At 51.2% G+C, this 22,138-nt stretch overlaps 1 protein-coding gene across 4 annotated transcripts in view; it reads right to left on the bottom strand.

Annotated features, from left to right (window-relative positions):
- Positions 1 to 4,066: 4,066 nt before the first annotated feature.
- MLLT6 (MLLT6, PHD finger containing) overlaps positions 4,067 to 22,138 on the bottom strand; it is a 72,787-nt gene continuing 54,715 nt past the window's right edge. For 3 of the 4 annotated variants that reach the window (XM_050935271.1, XM_050935272.1, XM_050935275.1), the window contains 10 exons: positions 21,718 to 21,902; positions 20,756 to 20,873; positions 16,556 to 16,622; positions 15,877 to 16,019; positions 15,361 to 15,549; positions 15,054 to 15,142; positions 14,171 to 14,529; positions 13,351 to 13,459; positions 10,255 to 10,635; positions 4,067 to 7,555 (listed from right to left, as the gene is read on the bottom strand). In XM_050935271.1, the coding sequence (XP_050791228.1) occupies positions 7,511 to 7,555; positions 10,255 to 10,635; positions 13,351 to 13,459; positions 14,171 to 14,529; positions 15,054 to 15,142; positions 15,361 to 15,549; positions 15,877 to 16,019; positions 16,556 to 16,622; positions 20,756 to 20,873; positions 21,718 to 21,902 (1,685 nt within the window). In that variant the 3' untranslated portion in view covers positions 4,067 to 7,510. The remainder of the gene's footprint in view (positions 7,556 to 10,254; positions 10,636 to 13,350; positions 13,460 to 14,170; positions 14,530 to 15,053; positions 15,143 to 15,360; positions 15,550 to 15,876; positions 16,020 to 16,555; positions 16,623 to 20,755; positions 20,874 to 21,717; positions 21,903 to 22,138) is intronic. The other variant, XM_050935273.1, reaches the window with a different exon arrangement.

Genomic DNA, 22,138 nt, shown 5'->3' with positions numbered 1-22,138 from the left:
ACAAACATTATAAGAAAGTTAGCACGCTCCTGGCTATGACTCTGGACCCAAAATGAAAACCTTTTTTAGGGAAAAGAATCACACAAATATCTGCTTATGGTTTAAGTTTAAGCATAAGAAAATAAGAATGGCCATACTGGGTCAGACCAATGGTCCATTGGAAAATGGTCCTCTGGAAAATGGCACAGACTATCCTGTCTTCCGACAGTGGCCAATGCAAGTGCTTCAGAGGGACTGAATAGAACAAGTAATCAAGTGATCCATGTGCTTGTGCTTAATTTTAAGGACGTGTTTTAGTCCCACTGAAGTCAAAGGTCAGAACACATTTCAGGGTTTTCCTGAACAGGGATGGATAAGCATGTCCTTATACATTTTCCTGAATTGGGGCTTTTGCCAGCAATGGAGATATAGCTGGTTGGGGTCTCAAATTTGGATGGACATAGACTGTAGTATGCAATGTGATATACAAAAAAGGCCCTGTCTACATTAAACAAAAAAAATTAAGACCAGAGTAATTCCTAGATTTTAAAGCCAGCAGAGACCATTGGATTATCTAGTCCAGGGTTTCTCAAACAGGCTCAGAGCAGCGGATGGAGCAGGCCAGTGGGAGCCACGATCAGCCGGACCTGTGGACAGGGCAGGTAAACACAGCGGCCTGGCCTGCCAAGAGCTTTTCCTACACAAGTCGTGACCCGTTTGAGAAACCCAGATCTAGTATGACCTCCTGTATAACACAGCACATAGGATTTCACCCACTCACCCCTGTATCGAGTGCAATAATTTGTGTTTGACTAAAAAAAATGAAATAATCTATAAAGGCATCCAGGCTTGTAGCTGTAGCTACACCAGTGCAAATCACAGCATAGATACCCTGACATGGCTGACTGGGATAAATTATCAGATTAAGCTGCAGAGGCTGTAAACCTGCTTTTGTGTCAGTATGAATGTATCTACATTAGGGATTTGCCCTGTTGTAACTGCCTCAGGGAGATTACAGCAGCCCGAACTTCCTTAGTGATGTAGATGGAGCCTATTGTATTTGATGTCTGGGATCAAACTCAGGCCTTAGCGTTGGTCTACGCTTTTAATTTCAGTCGTGTTTTCACGTTGACTAACTCCATTGTCAATTCCATTGTAGATGTGAAACAAACACTTGTTCCACGACCTGAGGTTTACGAATTTTCAAAATTTAAAACAAAAATTGCAAATTTTTCTGTTCCCATTTTTTTCAGCCCACGGTAAAGCTGGTTAAAATTGTTTCAAAGTCTGACAAAATTTAAAAATAGCTGAGGGGAAAGAATTGCCAGGAATTTTTCTTCCCCAGTCGTGACCCAGTGTTTGTGCCCTCCCAGTCGATTGCAAATGGCGGAGATAGGAAATCAATGCTGCAAATGCAGCTCACGGACTTCCCGGTGGGATCCATTTTAGATGGACTTGAACTAAAACTCTGTTTCACAGCTCAGGGATCTCTTGGAATGAGTTTCAAACACGAAATACTTTTGTTAATTACTTTATCTCTGCCCAGAAAAAAATGGGAAGGTGAAATTTAGGAGGAACAATCCCAGGAAAAACAAGCTATCCATTTCCAAGGCCTTGGCTACAGACAGCTGATTTAGTTAAACTGGAGCAAGAACCCTCCTGGATGCCCTTATATTGGTTTCAAACTGGTCGTATGGGTTGAACTTGCGTCTGTAAATTGACACGTGCAAGCTAAATAGATGTAAGACAGGTTTGAACTCCTGTAAGAGTGTTCACAAACAAAAAGACACCGGTTTTAAGATCACATCTTCAGTTATATTAGTCCAACTTTGTGCCTAAAGTAGGCCTACTCCTAATTTAAACTGAAATAAGGGTGGCCACACAGCATTTGGCACCAGTTTAACTAAATCGGTTTAAAAATCAGAGTATGTCTACACTAACAACACCACAGTGGCACAGTTGCTTCCCTGCCGCATAGACACTCACAACATCAATGGAAGGTCTCTTCCGTCACTGTCATAAACCCACTGGCGGGGAGACAGATCGATGGAAGAATTCTTCCATTGACCTAGCGGTGTCTACACTGGGGTTTAGGTTGGTTTAACTATGTCACAAAGGGCGTGAAATTTTTCACAGCCCTGACTGGTGTAGTTTGGCCAACCTAACTTTGCAGTGTAGACCAGGAGCCCAGTTCTGTGTGTGGCTACAGCTTTATGGCAAAACACACTTGGAGTTAAGATGGTGGATTCGATGGGTGAGCATGAAAAGCAGTGATAGAGGATGGGGGTGTGTGTGTGTAAAAGAAAAGAATAGGAAAATTCTGGGGATAAGAGGACAGATGCCATAGTGGCTAGGACTCAGGAAAATGAGGTCCAGTTCCCTGCTCTCACATACACTCTGGAAATCCTTGGGAAAGTCCTTTGGCCCAGATCCTCTAGGGTATTTAGGCACCTAGCTCCCATTTAAAGTAATGGGGGTTAGATGCCAAAATACCTTTGAACCTCTAGGCCTCAGTTTCCCCATCTGTGCAAGGGGGATAATAGCCGTGCCCTACCTCAAGGGGCAAAATACATTGCAGCTTGCAAGGTGGTAAAGGGGGTCTAGATTAGTATCATAGAAGGATGGACACTGTGGAGACCACAAGCGTTTGGGTCTGAACTATTCTCCCACTAGAGTGTGTCTAAATCCGGAGGTTTGTCCTGTGCAGACACAGGGCTGGATATGCACAGGCTCTGCCCCCACCATCAGCACCAGATTTCCTAAGACCAGTCCTTTTAGAGGCACCTAAATAAGCAGCCAGAACTCAAGAGAGCGCAGCTCCTGACATGCAGGGCTCTTTGGAACAATAGGGCCATTTGTTTCACTGCCTAACTGGCAGCGGACCCCTTTGGAAAACCAGGCATAAGGGACAGATATGTCAGCAAGGGTTTAGTTTCAGGCCCATCCCTACTTGTTACAAAGACATCTTGAGCCCAGGTAGCGACTGCTCTTTCTTCTGTGGGGACTGGTCCACCAGCGTTGGACCGGGGTGGAGCTGAAGGGGGCCATCCCCCCACTTTTTAACAAAAGAAACGTTAAGTTCAGAATTCACGTCCCCAGCAGAATAATAGATTCCGCTGGGGAGGTGCACAATTACACCTTTCGCCCACCAGGGGCTGCTGTGGCACTAGAAGAGAGGGCAGCTGGCTCACTGCAGGAGCAGCCAGCTGTGGAGAGGGAGGGGGCATTTTGGTCTTGCCCCCACTCCCCCTCTACAAAGGCTCTGGGGCCTTTGACTGGGTCAGAGCTCAGGCTGTCTCCCTCCCCAGCCAGGCGTAAGATTAAGCCCGCAATCTCAGGACCACATGACTAAGCTGCATTCCTCTTTGCCAGGGGACAATGCTCTTTTCCCTCGCCAGTTCAGTAGGCCAAAGCTTTCCCAAGAAGGCGTGCTAATTTTGGGTGCTTCCATTCTGGAGCTCCCAAGGTTAAAACACTTCAGATCTGATTCTTCTGAGGACGCCAAGAAGCCACAGCTCCCCATCACTTCACCTGGAGCTGTCTGGGTGCAGAGTGCCTGTGGAAACCAGGCCCATTGCAGCTCAGAGGTCAGCACCCAGCTAGCCCCAGTAAAGGCTGCGCTCCCAGAAAGCATCCCATATTCGGGACAGTGCTCAAGGTGTTCAAGTCCCACTGTAGTCAATGGGACTTCAGCACCTCTGCTTGAAGTTAAGAATGTGTCCAGGTGCCATCCTGCAGAGGGATGGACTTAAGCATATGCCCAGGTGCTTTCTTTAATTAGGGTCTAAGACACATTGTAAATCAATGCAAAAGACCCTCCCCTGATTTCAACAGGCTTTGGATCAAGTCCCCAAAGACCTCATTTGTCACTTGAAAAATTCACACTTAGCTTTTTAAAAAAAAATTAACAATTAGCAGACATAACATTTAGGTCATACTTTATAGTAAGGTTTCATTTATCAATAGTTCGTAAGCGGTGTCATAAGGATGAATAGCATGTCTTAGAGAGGGTTATAAACACACCAGTAGAAGGTGCTACAGCTGGTCAGAAGCAACCTATTAACTCACTGGACTCTAAAACAACCAATAACAATTGATTAATCCATTTATTAAAACATCTATAGAAATGGAACCTTAAAATAAATTAGGAGCAACATTTTTTTTCCTTTTACACAGATGATTCAGACACTGTTGGTAGCTTTAACGGAAACTAAGATATTTTTATATTTCGCCTCTCCAACATACGACCCCCTTCCTTAGTTAAAATCTGAAACCCTAAATGTATCAAAAAGGTCTTCAATATTAATATTAATATTATTTATTATAATAAAGAACAGTCAAGCAGCGTGAAAAAAATATATCTTAGCTACATTACCTTAAATTGCCAAAAATATACACATTTTTTCTCTTTTATTTAATAATAATAAAAAAAAGACACATGCAACATACTAAATGTGACATTAGCCTTAAAACGGGTAAAGAACCGTGTACCCCAGTGCAACCGAAACACAGATCATCTTTAGCTTTTATATTTTTTTCTCCTCTTCCTCTTTTTCACGTAGATACAAAGTTTAATGTCAACCTTCCAATAGTGGCCCTTTAACTCATCCTAATCTCCTGACAGGACCAGGCAAGGAGCTTACTTTAAAGGGACCAGGTGCTTTTGGAAGAAGCCAGAGAAATCTTTTCTTTAAGTGCTATCTGTCTCTTCCTTCCTCTAATCCTCAACCTTGCCCATGTCTGATCTACGAAGCTGCCTTAGAGCTCGGAGGCTTGGTTTGCCAACAAAAAAGTATGTGTCAAATACACACAGGGGTAGCTAGGAATCCACCGAACCAGGCCTTGAATGGAACCAACACCAATGGAGATGGTGGTTGGGAAACAGACTCCTTGGATTCGCTTTCATTTGTCCTGGAAAATGAACTTGTTGCATCGTGAGTAGAATTGGCTGGAATGAAAAAGGGGCCAGGAAATGAAATGCTCCCCCCACTGCGTTGCCCTAAAAGGGGGGTAGATGGCAACTCGGATCTGGAGTTCTACAGTAAAGGAACAAACCAGCTAGGGTGACCAGACAGCAAGTGTGAAAAATCGGGATGGGGTTGGGGGTAATAGGAGCCTATATAAGAAAAAGACCCAAAAATCGGGACTGTCCCTATAAAATCGGGACACCTGGTCACCCTAAAACCAGCCCAGGATGGCAGCTGGCAGAATATTTCGGGGCTGGTTTTTGGCGCAGCAGCCTCTGAAATTGCAATTTTGCACATGCAGCTTTTCACGGGTGGGATCCCACAGGCCCACTTGGATTCTCCCACGCGCACACCAGGTCGGCATCAGATCATCCAAGTCGCATGTGGAAACATGGCACCCTGTATCACTGTTCCAGTGGGGGGAGGGCTTGCAGGAGTGAGCCCCCCACTTGCAGAGGGGAAAAAAATTACACATAAAAAAGTGCAGGCACAGAATCGTGCAACTCAGGGTTAGGGGCAAACAAAAAACCATCAGGCGAGTGAAAAACGGAATTGAGTGTTCCAGGCTGTGACGTGTGCCAGGCCGATGGAAGTCTGGCACATCTTGATTCTTAACTCACTCAGGAGGTGGCTGGAGAGAGAGAAGGAACATTCACTCGACTCACATTTTGCAGCCTCTCCTACTGGTATTGCAGAGACCATAAGGACAACAGCAAAACTACTCTTTTTCCCATTTTCACTTTTATAGCTGCCATCTCCATCCTTCCAGTAGCTTCTTCTTGTTTTTAAACAATAGCTTAAAAAAACCCAACCCAATAGCTTTCCGAACAGAGACCATTGTTCTGCCTGGTTCACAGAACAGAAAGCGAGACCCCTGGGGGGGGCGCTTTCTGCTGTTAGTTCTGCTCAGCCATTGGGGCAACAATTTTTAAAATCAAATCAAAGAACAAATGTGAAATGGGTTTAATAGACGGAGTCGAACAGTGATGAGCTTTTCCACCGGCATCAGCACAGACCCACCGCTGACAAATTTGAATAGTGCAAACCAGACGAGGCGCTGGGAGTGTGCTGAAAATCATTTGTATCCAGTAAGGTCTGAAAACATTTTTAAGACCCACAGTGTTTCCAGTCGCTGGAGTCTTGATGCCCCCGCCTCCCCGAGAGATCCAGATTTAACCGGGGGAGGGGGAATTCAAACGTTTGACGCCGATTCGCCCTCCCCGAACTGTCCTTCAAAAAAACCAACCCTGCATTGTCCAACCTTAGAGGAAGCAGGTTTCTTTGCCACAGGATCAGGTCTCACGATGGAGTTAAAACCAGACAGTGTGAAGCAATGAGGCTATCCAATGCCCTAGGCTGGGAAGACTGGCCACATTTCCAGGGCCTGGGCTATCCAGTGCCAGCAATGTGGGAGAAAGTTCTCTGCCAGAGTAGCCACATTCAGGAGGTGGGTAAGGAAGCAAAAGTAACAGATTTCAGACCCTCTCTCCCTCTGCCTCCTTGGTGCCGTTTTAGCCCCGGGAGAAGACGGCCTGGTTAGAACTCATCCCTTGTGGCGGGGCAGGTAGTGGGCAGTACTGGCATTAGCCCTTTTCAAGTGGCAATGCTGGGCCTGTAGACCCTTGGAAGGACAGAACGAGAGAGAATGTGAGAGGGAGGAGTGTGCTTCTCATGTGGAAGGGACAGCACCCAGCTGACCAACCGGCGTCCGCCCTGCAGCTGGCGTAGAGGTCCCAGTAGTGTCTTTAAGGTTAATCTTCAGCAGAGGCACCCACCACAGAGGCTGGGGTAAGAAGAAGGTGGCATTCACCTCTGATGCCCAATCCCCTTCCAGAGGTCTGCCATCCACGTCTTCCCAAGCTGGATTGGGATCCGGTGGCGTGGTGGTTCCCGAGGGCAGAACATCTCCTTGAGGGGTCACAAGGTGACAGGCAGGAGCGAAGTCCCTGCTGTAGGTTTGTGGCAGGGTTTTCACAGCTCATATTCCTCTTCGTTTCCCCACGTGATGGGACAGAATCTTGACTCCCCCCACCCCCATGGCCCCACCCTACTTTTCCAACCGCGTCATATCTGGCATCCCCCCGGAGGGTGGTGCAAGCTGTCTGAATCTGTGCAGAAAACAAGCAGAGATGACTATTCAACCACAGTCTTGGCCTAGGATACTCTGTGGTCTTGGATCCGGGCCCCATCCTGGAGGCCTCACACACACGCACACTCATACACACACACACGCAATGGAGAAGAGGCCGGAAGGTGTTAGGGCACAGGCGAACTCTCGCCCTCTGCTTAGCAAGGAGAAGTGTAACTTGGCTTTGTGCAAGTGCGCTACAGATCAAACCGGCAGGGACTTCCCCCTGCCCCATCTCTCCTCTTATAAGGGCACCCGATACCAGGTCTTGGCCGGAGACATGTTGTCTTCTAAAGCACCACCTGACACTTCCCATGGTCGGGAAGAGCTTCTCAGAAGCCTTGTGCTCATTGCTCTAAAGTATCCAAATGTGTGACCACGGAGAGCCGTGTCCCTGGAGCAGAGAGGAGCGGGCCGCTGGTCTGCTTGGGATGGCTTAGCCCTTGTCCTGGGTGACAGCAGCTCCCTTTTCACTCATGCTCTTTAAAAAAATAGACACAGAGAAGAGAGTCATCAGACAGGCAGCGACCCGCATGTGAGCGGAAATGAGAAAGCCCTGCCACGCTGCCGGCCTGCCCCTGCTGGGGCACACAACCTGAATGAGGAATGCCCGCTTCTCTCCTAGGCTGAGATCAGCAGCGACACTTGATTTGGAGACCTCCCCGCTCCCAATTTAAACAGACTCCTTGACTCTGGCATTTGCTCCCCGGCGCTCCACCAGGCTGGGCCTGCTAAGCCCTGTCTACAAGGCAAGAGCTGGATGGAGGTGGTAAGTTTGATGGGGTTTTGTCATAGCACATCACACCACTGGCCTCTCAAATCTGGAGTCCTGCCTCTGACAGCAGCCAATACCATCCTGTTTTCTCTGTGCCCCTGACTCTGCATGTGCATCCCCTCTTGACCCCTGCCGCTCAAGAAAGCAATCCCCCTTGTATTTTACCACATGAAGCCACAAAGGTCAGCGCCTGGGAACAGTGGCAGATTAGCCACTGGGCCAACAGGGCCTGTGCCCAGGAGCCCCAGCCAATTGGGCGCCCCTGCACCCTAACCCACTCCGCCCGCCCGGTGCTCCTGCTGGGGAGTGAGGTCAGGGCACAGGGGCTTGCTCTGCTCCCCCAGCCTGCCCGGCACTCCAATTTCCATCAGCAGTGATGGGTGGAGCAGGACAAGCCCGCGCGCCCTGCTCCCGCTCCCTGGCAGGAACGCCAGGGGGAGAGGAGAGTGGGGGGACTGCAGGCGGAAGGGGCCCCCACTTGCTCTGGCCCAGGGATGGTGTTCACCTTTCGAGGAGGGGAAAGACCCTATTTGGACACAGACTGGCTAACCTCGTGAGGAGGACTTTAAACTAGGTTCAACGGGGACAGGTGAGCAAAGCCCACAGGTAAGTGGAGAACATGGGGACCTGGGAGATGGGTCGGAAATAGGAGGGAGCGTGGGCTATAATGGCAGAGAGAAAGACGGGTCAGGGCAAAACTGGGAGGCAAGATCAAACCAGCATCTTAGATGCCTATATACAAATGCGAGAAGTATGGGTAAATAAATAAATAAATAAATAAATAAATAAATAAATAAAACTATGACATTGTTGGCATCACCAAAACTTGGTGGGCTAACACACGATTGGAATACTGGTGTGGATGGATACAGCTTGCTCAGGAAGCACAGACAGGGGAAAAAGGGAGGAGATGTTGCCTTGTATATTAATAATGTACCCACTTGGACTGAGGTGGAGATGGACACAGGAGACGGAAGTGTTGCGAGTCTCTGGGTTAGGCTAAAAGGGGTAAAAAACAACAGTGATGTCATGCTAGGAGTCTACTACAGACCACCTAACCAGGTGGAAGAGGTGGATGAGGCTTTTTTTAAACAACTAACAAAATCATCCAAAGCCCAAGATTTGGTGGCGATGGGGGACTTCAATTATCCAGATATATGCTGGGAAAATAACACAGCGGGGCACAGACTATCCAATAAGTTCTTGGACTGCATTGCAGACAACTTTTTATTTCAGAAGGTTGAAAAAGCTACTGGGGGGGGAAGCTGTTCCAGATTTGATTTTAACAAAAAGGGAGGAACTCGTTGAGAATTTGAAAGTAGAAGGCAGCTTGGGTGAAAGTGATCATGAAATCATAGAGTTTGCAATTCTAAGGAAGGGTAGAAGGGAGTACAGCAAAATAGAGACAATGGATTTCAGGAAGGTGGATTTTGGTAAGCTCAGAGAGCTGATAGGTAAGGTCCCATGGGAATCAAGACTGAGGGGAAAAACAACTGAGGAGAGCTGGCAGTTTTTCAAAGGGACACTATTAAGGGCCCAAAAGCAAGCTATTCCGATGGTTAGGAAAGATAGAAAATGTGGCAAAAGACCACCTTGGCTTAACCACGAGATCTTGCGTGACCTACAAAATAAAAAGGCGTCATATAAAAAATGGAAACTAGGTCAGATTACAAAAGACGAATATAGGCAAATAACACAGGAATGCAGAGGCAAGATTAGAAAGCAAAAAGGCACAAAATGAGCTCAAAGTAGCTACAGGAATAAAGGGAAATGAGACTTTTTATCAATACATTAGAAGCAAGAGGAAGACCAAGGACAGGGTAGGCCCACTGCTCAGTGAGGAGGGAGAAACAGTAACAGGAAACTTGGAAATGGCAGAGATGCTCAATGACTTCTGTGTTTCTGTCTTCACGAGGAGTCTGAAGGAATGCCTAACCAAGTGAATGCTAACAGGAAGGGGGTAGGTTTGGAAGATAAAATAAAAAAAGAACAAGTTAAAAATCACTTAGAAAAGTTAGATGCCTGCAAGTCACCAGGGCCTGATGAAATGCATCCTAGAATACTCAAGGAGCTAATAGAGGAGGTATCTGAGCCTCTAGCTATTATCTTTGGAAAATCATGGGAGACGGGAGAGATTCCAGAAGATAGGAAAAGGGCAAATATAGTGCCCATCTATAAACAGGGAAATAAAAACAACCCAGGAAACTACAGACCAGTTCGTTTAGCTTCTGTGCCAGGGAAGATAATGGAGCAAGTAATGAAGGAAATCATCTGCAAACACTTGGAAGGTGGTAAGGTGATAGGGAATAGCCAGCATGGATTTGTAAAGAACAAATCACGTCAAACCAATCTGATAGCTTTCTTTCTTCAGCTAGGTGTTACCGTAATACTCCTAATTTACGCACCGTTCCTTTCTGGGCACTGCTGTCCACCTGGAGGTTGAGGAAGGGGTTGGTTTGTGTGGAAAGGACTGGTGGGACTCCCGTCCCTGAACTCATCAGGCTGTTCCCCGGAGCACTCAGGGGCGAGGCTGTCGGGGTCCCCATCAGGCTGTTGCCAGGGTTGAGCTGCTGGGGGGAGATGGATGCCAGGAGGGAGCTGCCGCTGGGAGGGGGCGGGGCGGCGGAGGTCATCAGGGCGGTGGCGCTCGAGTGAAGGAGGGGTGTGGAGGTGGCTGTCAGCAGATTGGTCATGGGCAGCTGGGAGGCGCCCGTCATCTGAAGCCTCTGCAACTCCCTCTTCTGCTGGATTTGCTGCATCATCTGGAACACCAAGGCCTGCTGCTCCTGGAGTGGGGAGAGAGAGTCAGGCTGGATAAGGGGACGGGGCATGTGGGAGGCTCTGCATACATGTACCTCCCACCCGATTCACTGAGACAAGAGATGGATTTGCTTGCCCCTCTGCCCCTCTTAGCTCTTATCCCATGGCTCCTCGCTGGTCCAGCGATGTTAAATTGTACCCACTAGGTTAATCACGACCAGCCGGCACATTTTTAAGCACAACATATCCCTGTCCACATTGGGTGGCTAAGTCATGTTGAACATCTTGTGTTCGTGATCACGTTTTCTAACATGATCCATTTTTCTAGAGTAGATATGGTCCTGAGGAGGGAATATGCTTGGTATCCTTCCTGACCTCTTTAGCCATCACCAGGCACCTTGAAGCATGAGACTGGATGACTCCTCTTTTAGGATCCCTACAAATACACTGGCCCACAAATGTATCCAGCCTCCTTTCAATCTATCTGCAGTATTTAATCTGATGTCCAGCAGCCTGTGGCGTTCATTGCTATGAATTCTCAGACTGGCTTTCAATTCCCCTCCCTTCCCTGAAACTGACCTTGTTATATTTAATCTCCTCTGGTGGAATTAATTACTCCAGGTGAGCTGAATCCTGGGGGGATGGAAGGGACCCAACTCACCTGGAGATGGCAGAGATGTGCTCCAATCAAATTACACCACTTTAGCTTCCATGGAAACCATCGACCAACAGAACACACCTGTGGAGCTAACTACTAGTTCCCACACACAAAGGGAGCAAGGGGATGACATGAGCTACCACAGAAGAGAATCCCCTTGAAAAATATTGTTCTGATTATAAATAGTTAAACTGGAAACCTGTGTGTATCATGTAAGACTGGCACCTAATAAGTGAGATTCTAAGCCGATGTAAAGCTGCATAGCTCCACTGACTTCAATGGAATGATGCTGATTTACACCAATTGGGAATCCGCCCTGAAATATTTTACACACTCACAGATCCTGATTGTTAACCCAGGATTAACTCTACTAACATTTCATGAGTGTACAGGAAATAGGAACCAGATCAATTATGCCCAGCACATGAGGACAGGGTTGTTCGTGGTTTATATGAGTGCCAGTGAAACGTGGGGCCCGGCTCGGCAGTGACGTGAACGAGGCTATCAGTTACACACCAGCCAGCCAGAGAAACAAGTGAAAATGGAGAGGCCGTGCAATTCACGCTCCTTTTTGCACATCGCTGGATGCCAAATTGATGCAATGCCTGGCGAAGCAAATGAGACAAGATTGTAAGGTAAACAGTCTGGCCCCGCTCCTACACAAGGCCAGATCTCATTTACACCACTGTAGAGCAGGGCTGTTCCCCACTGGAGTCAGTGGAATTTAACTGGTGTAAGTGAGAGGAGAATCAGGCCCTTGTTAGGCACGGCCTTTCCCCCTTCACCAACTTTCCAGGCTTGGCGTGTCAACTGCACTGGTTCTGCCCACCCACCAAACGCCAAGTCTGGGTGAGCTGCATTGTTTTTCCATTCATGGCACGTGGATGCCTCATGTAACTGCTGACATAGGCGCTAACTCCAGGGCTGGAGCACCCATGGGGAAAAATTGGTGGGTGCTCTGCACCCATCAGCAGCTCCACGCCCCCCACTCCCCCCGCTCACCTCCACCTCCTCCCCTGAGTGCGCTGCATGCCCGCTTTTATCCCCTAGCTAACAGCGCTTGTGCCATGAAACAGCTGTTTTGCACGGCTGGGTCGGATGGGGGAGCAGGGAGAACGCAGCACGCTCGGGGAAGAGGAGGGGCCAGGATGGAGATACGGGGAAGGGTCCAATAGGGGCAGGAAGGGGGCAGAGCTGGGGCACGGACTTTGGGGGGAAGGGGTCCAATGAGGGGGGGAAAGGGTGGCATCGGAGTGGGGCCGGGCACGAGCATCCACCGGCACCGGGGAAAGTTGGCGCCCGTGCCTGCTGACGGCTTCCTGGGACCTGATCAGCATACAGAGGACACACCAACACTGTGATCCGAGCTGTGAGTGCAGCATAGGTAGACATTATCGAGCTACCTGTACCTGAGTGATTGTCACTGCTCCAAACAGCAGTGTAGACGCGGTGCCACAGGCGAGCAACGCCTTGGGTTCTGGTTTGGCTTTCACAGCATGCGCTGAAATCCACACGGCCGTGTCTACACTGACAGACCCCGGTCGTCAGCAGGTGGGATCGAACCTGGGACCGCTGAAGCCTAGTGCATGAGCTAAAAGCCACGTGGCCCTTCGCTAAGGCTGTAGCAGAGTCACTAATCTCTATGTGATTTTGGTGCCACTAGAGGGGACAGAACACCATACCCAGGAGGTGTGTGGGTTACACAAACATTGGCTTCGGTTTAACTAAGGTGTGAGTATAAACTGAATTACTCAAAGTGGTGGAACTTTGTGTGTGACTGGGAATCAGTTTAAACTAACCCAAAAAAGAGCCAAAATGAGCGTGTAAACACAGGGGGTTGCAGTGGTTTAAGAACTGATTTTAGGGCTGATCTCCACAGCATTGGTCCCAGTTTAAAGACGTGTAGATAAGTCCACAGTTAAATTGGAGCAACTTGTGCATGTAGACAAGGCCTTTGGCAAACATAGTGACAGATGCACCAAGCCATGGTGCGTCTTTCTTCACTGCACTAAATCTCCCCTAATCCAAACTTCAGGTCAGGCCCTTGCTGGAGGGGGCAGAAACCTGGCACAGGGACACTTACCGGATTAAGCGGCTGGGACGTCAGGAGCTGCTGCAGCTGCTGCAGCTGGTGTTCGTGTTGGTGCAGGACGTGCCGCTGCTGCTCCGTCAGGGGGCTCAGGCCTGGCACGCTACAGGGAAGACGGGATGTTAGCATAGCCCGCTCCTTTGCATTCCTGCTGAGGTATTTCCACACCCCCCACGCCCAGCCCCGAGGAGAGCAGCAGCCACAAACTATGAGCCAGGCTTCTCAGTAAGGATACACAGCTGAAGTCATTTAAGATGAGCTTCCCTTAGGGGTCAAACTAAGCTGCCTCTATGAGAGGCAGTGCAGTCCAGTGGGCAGGACGCTAGCTCTGACACTGAGCACATGTGTGACCTTGGGCAAGTCACCTGCCTGCTCTGTGCCTCAGTTTCCCCTCCCACCTTTTGTCTGTTTCTATTGCAAGTTCTTCAGGGCAGGGACTGTCCCTCTCACTAGGAGCACACATGTAATTGAGAACAGTGCCTAACACAAGCAAAAACTGTCACACATGTGTTAGTATGTACTGTCACATGTTGCTTGGTGCATGCTTCGGGGAGTTAATGCACCCATAGGGGTTTGTGTGGTCTGGGATGTACATGTTTAGTCTGCCGTGGACACACTTAATTTTGTGAGCATGCCTGTTTTCCTTTGCACAGAGAGAATTGCAGAGAGGCTGCAGTTCCAGAGGAAAGAGGAAATGAAGGGCCGGGAGTCCTAGCCCTGCAGGGAGACATAGCCTGCGCCGTGGGGAGGAGGGTCGGACATGCAGGGATGAGAGCGCTGCTCCCCCTCGGGATACCTGGGAGGCCCCTCTCACCTGCTCAGGCTGTTGGAGAGCTGCAGGGCGGGGGGCCCGCTCGCCTGCGTCAGAGAGTTCTGCGGCTGGGCGGCCGGAGCTCCGTTCAGATTCCCCAGTATCCCATTGATGGGTACCTGCTGGCCTCCCGCCAGGTTCCCCAGCAGGCTATCTACCCCAGGCCCTGTGGACAGGCCATGACTGGCTGCCGCACTTCTCCCCAGTGAGCCAGCCGTCACTCTGGTCAGGCCGTTGACCTGCTGCTGCACCCCGGGAAGGGGCAGTGAAGTAGGGCTCTGTTGCAGCAGCGGCAGGGGAGGAGGGGTGCTGTGGAAGGAGAGGGACGAGCTGCTTCTGCTGGGGCAGCCCGAGTGCGGATCCTGGGGGAAGAAGCAGAGAAACGGAGAGAGGGTGAGAACTGAACCTCGGGTGCTGTTTACTGGCCGCTCAGCTCCCCTTACTGCAGCTGGGGTGTGTGCCTAGCTAGAGGCAGTAATGCTGCATGTGAGGTGAGGCTGCCGGGCTCTCACATGCCTGGCTGGAAGCTGATACCAAAATTGTCAGCATTCTCACTTCCCTTTGTACAGCACCTAGCGCATACCCACCACCATGGCCCTCCACGTCCTGGGTGGGGGTGGATGCGCCATAGAGATGAGTCAGTAAAGCTTAAGGAGCCCCCTGTTGCCCAGTCCTGGCCTCGATTTCCCTGACTCCACCTGCAGAAAGCCAGCCCCTTAGATCACAGAACTCCCAGGGTGGTGGGTACGGGCTGGTTTCACCCTGCTGGACCCTCCCATTCAGTGCAGGGGCTCTGGCCATTGCTGTGTGCTGCTGATGGGGAGCAGCGATACAGTGTGGGGGGGAGTCCCTGGGCCCCACTGCAGGGTCTCGGTGGCCACTGTACCTCGGAGGAGGTGGAGAGGGAGTTCTCGATCCCAAAGCTGTTCTTGCAGGGGGAGTTCTTGTTGATGCTCAGAGAGTCGCTGTTGCACACTGCAGGGGAGAGGAGGGAGTCAGGGGCAGAGCCCAGCATCACCACGGTGAAGCAGAGGGACAGCAGGTGCAGCCAATGGCTGGACCCGGCGTGGTTTTATGCACCATGACAAAATCCCTCTGTGGCAGGCTCCCGGGGTGGCGGGACCGTTATGGATGAGGGCAGGGGTACCCCCCCAGTCCCGATCCCAGAGGCCCTGGGCGAGGCGGCCCCTCACCACTGGCAGGCAGGATGTACTGGGCGTGGCCAGAAGGGCCGTTGCTGGTGGTCACCACTGGGAAGGGGACGGAGAGCTGGACGTTGAGGAGCTGCAGCCGCTCCTTCTTAGCCGTCAGGGTCATGATCTGCTCCTGCAGCCGCTGGTTCTCCTTCTGCAGGGAGTGCAGGGCCTTGAGCATTTCTACAACTGCGGGAAACGAAAGGGGGGAAGGGGGATGGGGCAGGGGGGCAGAGAGAGGAGGGGGGCAGTGGAGGAGGGAAAGGAAGGGAGGAGGGGTGGGAAGGAGAAGAGGGGGCACACGGGGGTGACACAGTTAGAGCATCTACTGTGCAGGGACAAGGGCGTACCAGCCCCCACTGTCCTCTCCACCTCGGCACAGGTTAGCATGGAGCTCCCCTCCCCATCCTGGGAGGGGCTGTCTCAGCACCTCTCTACCCACCCCGCCGAGCCCCCTGTCTGCAGCCTCCCCCACTCTTAATAGGGGCCCCCCAGCCCGCTCCCCGCCCGGCTCACTGTTTACGCCAGCTTCTCCGTTGCCTTGCTTCTCCAGGAGCTGCTCTATGTTGGGGGTGGCCTGGGGGATGTTCTCCAGCTGCCCGCTGCTGCTACAGGACACGGTCTGATCGAAGAGGGTGGGGAGGCTGCTGATGGGGGACCTGGGGAGTGGCCCCGGGAGAAGGTCTGTCAGAAGATGAGACTTGGATCCTTCACCTCTTTCTAGTCCACACTGGGAGAGGCTGTCTCTGCACATCCCCACCCACCTGAAGACCCTCAGCCCACATTGGGAAAGCCTGTATCTGCACCTCCCTCCCCACCCAAGCCCCTCTCCCCTGCCCTGCACTGGAAGTGACTGTCTCTGCATCCCTCTTACCAGCCCCACGCAGGGAGGGTCAGTCTCTGCCCCTCTCACATCCCCCTTCCCAAACCCTTCTGCCCCACACTGGGAGGGGATGTCTCTGCAGCGCTCCACTCCTTCCTAGCCCCCGCCCACACTTCTGCCCCACACTGGGAGGGCATGTCTCTGCACCGCTCCACTCCTTCCTAGCCCCCCCTCCCACACTGGGAAGCGGCTGCCTCCCTTCCCCGCACCGTGTTCCTCAGTTTCTTCTCACCCACTGGCATTACCTATAGCTCACCCTACACCCTGGTGGAGCCCATCCCCCATGTCGGAGGACAGCCAAAAGGCACTCACATGGAGGAGAGGCTTTCCTGCGGGGAGGTTCCGCGGCAGCCAAAACTGCAGTCTTCCAGGTCGGGCTCTGGGAGGAGAAACAGAGGCAGACAAAGCATTTCTCCTCTGCCTCTAGCATCTATTAGCCTGGGCCAAAGGGCTGCAAGGGCCACAGCCTCCACTAGGTGGCAGCACAGAGCACTGCCCCCCCCCACCGGTCCTTACATAACAGTCCGGTTAGCCTGTCTCGTGGTCTGGCAGTAGGGTCTGTAGGCTGACCAGGTGCTCCCGGAATCACTGCCCACCTTCACTCCTCTGGGTGGGGAAAAGGGGGGTGGGGCGGTTCAGGGAGCTGAGAGGAAGGAGAGCCATTAGGGCTCTACCCTAGGACTTCAGAGAGCTGCATTCAATTCCCTGCTGGACCCCCGACTCACTGTGTGATGTTGCCCAAGTCGCTGTGCCTCAGTTTGCCATCTGTACAATGGGGATAATAGTCCTGCCCTACTCCCCCTTCACCCCCAGGGGGGGTTAGGAGGGTAAATACATTCAGAGATTGTGATGTGCTTGGATGCTGTACGTACCTAGGAGAGACAGGGCTCTCAGATATATTCTAAGTTGGAGCCACCCCCTTTCTGAGCTGGACAAAGCACTGTGCATTATACCTCAAAGGTCACTGCCCAGGAGCACAACCCCTCCCTAGGAACAGGGGCTAGCAGAGCCAGATGGCATGGCACTCAGATACGACAGAGAACAGCCTAGATAGACTAGATAGGATGGATCCAGCCAGCATGGATTGTGGTGCCTGTTCTGGGGCAGATTGTTATTATTATAACAAGGCCCCCCTAGCCCAACCAGTATCAGGTATTCTTGTGTGCTAGGCACTGTCCAGAGAGCAAATGGCACCCCCTTACAGTCTACTGCCTTGGTTGCTAAGGTCTCTCTCCAACAGTCTCACAGACTTTATGGTCAGAAAGCACCATCGTGATCATCTACCTGACCTCCTGCATGTCGCAGGTCACAGACCTTCACCCACCTGCTTCTGTACTAGACCTCGATCTCTGGCTGAGTTACTGAAGTCCTCAAATTGTGATTTAAAGATGTCAAGTTACAGGGAATCTGCCATTTATACTAGTTTAAATCTGCAAGTGACCCGAGCCTCATGCTGCAGAGGAAGGGGAAAAAACTGCAGAGTCTCTGCCAATCTGACCTGGGGAAAATTCCTTCCCAGCCCCAGATATGGTGATCAGTTAGTCCCTGAGCATGTGGGCAAGACCTAACAGCCAGCCACCCGGGAAAGAACTCTCTGCAGTCACTCAGAGACCACACCGCCTCTTTAGACCTCAACCTGTCTGGGAGGGACGTGTGGTCTAGGACTGACAGCTCCGAGAGTCAGGATTCCTGGGTTCCTTTCCTACCTCTGCTGGTGGCTTGCCTGGGATTCCTGGGTTCCTTTCCTACCTCTGCTGGTGGCTTGCCTGGGATTCCTGGGTTCCTTTCCTACCTCTCCTGGTGGCTTGCCTGGGAACAGTCAACAGCCTTGATCTGTAAAATGGGGCGTGAGAGTTTCCCTCCCTCAAGACTTTGTGTGTGTGGTGTCCCCAGCCCCCCAATAAAAAAGCAGAGTATAATCATCAGCCAGGCACTTTCTCTTTCCCACTCTCATGTCTGCCACTCAGCCAGCATATGTCCCCCATCACGCTGGTATGTGTCAGATGCTGTGAGCACCAGCCTGTGCCAGCTGGCCTCCTTGCGTCTCCTCTTCATCTCAAGAGCCTTTCTTGCACGCAAGGATCCAGGACCTTTCCTGTGGGAAGCACTGCAGGGTCGCAGGGGCGGGGTGATTTATGGTGTAATGCCCCAAGCTGGTTACTGACTGCAGCCTCCCAGGCAGCAGCTCTGTGGAGTCCCCTTCAAGAGGCCCTCCTGGAATGGGAGGTAGAATGGAAGCCCCACCTTCCCATACAGATAGGAGTCTTTGACTGTCAGTCAAATTCAGCTGGCTCCTCCTCCCTCGTTGGGGAGACGTAGCCATGTTCTGAAGGTCACTCTAGAGGACATGAAGACATTTGAGCTACCAGAGAAGGTGCAAGACTGAAGAAGAGATTCGGGAACAGTTGCAGTAGAAGACGGTAGTTGGGTCTAATTCATCCCCAGAATGCAGCATCAGGAAGACGGGTGGCCTGGTGGGCAGGGTGCTAGCCGGAGACCTGGTTTCAATTCCCTCCTCTGCTAAAAGCCTCCTGAGTGACTTCAGATGAGTGATTTAGTGTCTCCCTGGCTTGGTGCCCCAGCTGTAAAAGGAGGCTAGTTGCACTGCCCTACCTCACAGGATAAATAGATGAACAATTCCTAGGTGCTCAGCTACAACAAACTAATACCTAAGACTGATCAGGAGGAGATGGGGACAAAGAGATGACAGAAGGTGACAAGCAAGAGGTCCCTGTGGCAGGTGTTCTAAGAGGAAGTGTTTAGGGTCCTGTGGCTGAAGAAACAGCTCTGGGATCATGCAAAGATCTCGATGAAGCAAAAAGAGCAATGCCAGAAGTTGACATTGAGAGTCAGATTTTAAACAGAACTCAGGATATTGGAGGACCAAAATCGAGCCCTAAGTGACTTGTCCAGGTCTCCCGAGTCCCAGCCACAAGACTGTCCCTGCAAGTGAGCTCGTCTCCTTCATCCTTCCTTACCTGGCCAAGTAAAGGCAGAAGGGAGTGGATGTGCCGCTTCCTCCATCCCCCATCATGTTAAGAGGAAACACACCTTCCTGGACCATCCTTTTCTCCCAGACCAACTCTAGACAGGTGCTTCGCAGGAGGAAGGCTTATTGCATTGGGCCTTTAACTCTTGAGTTAACGTCAGCACCACTGTTACGCTCCTCATACACTCAGGGTACGTCCAACCGTGGAGCCAGAGGGGTCATTTCCAGCCCAGGTAGACATACCCGTGTTAGCATGCTAAAAATAGCAGCATTAGGGTTAGCCGCCCCAAGTACGTACCTAGGTTTCAGATGGGATGGTACCCAGGTGGCTAGCCCATCTCACCACCCATGCAGTCGCGGCTACATGGCTATTTTCAATCAGAGCTAGCGTGGGTATGAGAACTAGTGTGGCCACAGGAGCTGGAAATTACACCCCAGCTCCAATACAGACCAACAGCTCCCAAGGCACATGGACAGCGCCCCCCCACTCCATGGCATGCACATATACGATATACCTTCTCCATGGGCTTACAAGTATGGAAACACAAGAGTAAACGTTGGTACATGCTCCTCACATAGGCAGGCGCTCTCATGCAGACAAACCGACGTGCGGCACATACAAGGGGCCCAATTTTCAAAAGGGCTCAGGGCCAGATATTCAAGGGATTAGCATCGGCAATGGGGTTCAACCCCCCAGCAACTCCCCGCTCTGACACTTACTGCTAGATTTTCCCAAGAGTTCAGCATCCAACGTACTGAGCTCCTGAAAATTCTGGCCCCGAGGAGAGCGAGATGGTCACAACAACCAAAGGCAAAACCAAAGGCTGGAAGTCAGGAGTGAGTGGGACCTTTTTTGTGCATTTTCCTCCAAACTACAAAACGGGCCCGCTGGGTTAGAAACATTCACTGCAATGCAGGAGGTTTCCCCCTCATGAGCATGGACCTTTCTCAAAGCAAATAAGCCTGTTTTGCAGGGGGGAAATGAACCATTCCAAAGTCAAATTCAGCGCCAGAATATTTTCATGTGAACATAGCCGGTTTTGTTGCATTTCACAGAGAAGCCAGAGTTGAAGGGGATAAAATCACCCCAAAACAAAAGATGAACATTTGTAGTGCAAAATGTTGTGCCAACTTTCCAAAAAATGTTCACTACATTTGCACAGCTCGAGTGTGTAAAATAACAAAATCTCAAAACGGTCACATTTTTTCACAATTCCAGTACACACCCAGAGACACAGAGTCTCCCCCGGACAATCCAGCATGTGTGCTCTCATCACAGGACCACCCCCACAGCTTGCTAGCTTCCCAGCCAAGTGCTCTGCTAATGCAGACATAGCATGAGCTGACAAAGACGCCACTGATCTCAACAGTTCATTCTTCCCAGCACACACCCTCGGCCTTCCAGCTCTTGGGATGGGGAGACAGCAGAGGAAGCGGAGCTCAAACTGTGGACCTGGTTGTCTCAATTCTTCCGGGGAGACTCTTTCTGAGTTCTGAACTCACAGACCTTCTGATTCACGTACCTGCCCGGCTGCTTTCAGACTGGTTCAAAAGAGGGTTCATAGACAGGCCAGAGGTCAGGGGGCTTCCGAAAATGTGCGAAGAGGGGAGGCTAAAGGTGGATCCTGCCAGCGAGAACACCTGCAGGTGGGAAATTAACAAGAGAGACAGAAAACTTGCTGAACAGCCTGGGGAACCCGACGCTGCATTCCCACGCCTCCTCTAAACTTCCAAATGGGTCCCAGCCAACAGGGAAAGTATTAGAAAAGAAAGGCAGGGAGTATCACAAGAGAGCCTGCTCTTGATTGAGCTTCCCAGTCCAAGCGGTTCAGATGAACAGCTGAGTATCAGGCTGGTTTCTGAATTTAGAGAAGCAATCCCTTTGGTTAACACATCAGACAGCATTCCTGGCTAGGACTTGCTCTTTGTCTTAGGTACTTATATGGTCCCCATGACCATAGCATCTGTAGTACCACGAACTAACGTTTTTATCCTCAGGCAGAGCAGGGCTATTAGCCACATTTTACAGATGGGGGAAACTGAGGCACAGAGCGGCTAAAGGAGTTAATGAAAATCACACAGAGAGCTTGCCAGAGCACTGGGGGTCCCAAGTGCCAGGCTAGCCTCCTAATCATGGGATCATCCTTCTTCTGGATGGTCTGGATGGTCCCTAACCATGGGATCATCTATCCTCCGGGTGGTCTGTGAGGGAGGAAGAAGGCCACCAGCAACGCTCCACTGAACTGAATCCCCGAGTCAGTGGGTGCTGGCAAGATGGATCTCAGGGAGCAGTGGTGCAGAAAGTGAGGTCTCCCACATGCTCCCGCCCATCTGGTTGTGCAGCAACAGAGGTCCCTCCTCAGAACTGCTCCTAAGAGGGGGAACCCCTCCTCCCCAGGCTGCATTGCACTGCTAGGCTTCTGGGCCAGTCCAAATCACCTCCTGTATTATAACTCCCCCTCCCTCCCCAGCCACATGCTCTTACCTGGGTGGTGGACACCGCGGAAGAGGAGGAGGCCGGGATGGAGCTAGCAAAAGGGGAGCGGTTGAGCTGTGGGAGCGAGGAGGTGCCTTGGTGTGCGAGGAGGCTGGAGGAGAGGGGGGTGCTGCACACGGCCCGGAGCACCCCACCCCCATGGGAAATGGGGTCCTTGTTACTGGTGTAGATCCCTGCATGGAAAACAGAAGAGGGTGGAGCAGTAAGAATTCCCTGCTCAGCATTCAGAGCTGCATGGGGATTAAGGCCAGAAGAAACCACTAAAACATCTAATCTGACCTCCTGCCTAGCACAGGCCAGAGAACTTCCCCCAGTTTGCCCTGTACTGAGCCCCATAACTTATGCTGGGCTAAAGCATCTTCCAGAGACGCAACCAGTCCTACTCTGAAGGCCAACACTTCCCTTGGGC

The sequence above is a fragment of the Gopherus flavomarginatus genome, chromosome 25 (assembly GCF_025201925.1).
Source record: "Gopherus flavomarginatus isolate rGopFla2 chromosome 25, rGopFla2.mat.asm, whole genome shotgun sequence".
Taxonomy (NCBI): domain Eukaryota; kingdom Metazoa; phylum Chordata; order Testudines; family Testudinidae; genus Gopherus; species Gopherus flavomarginatus.
This window is presented reverse-complemented; position numbering and strand designations above follow the sequence as displayed.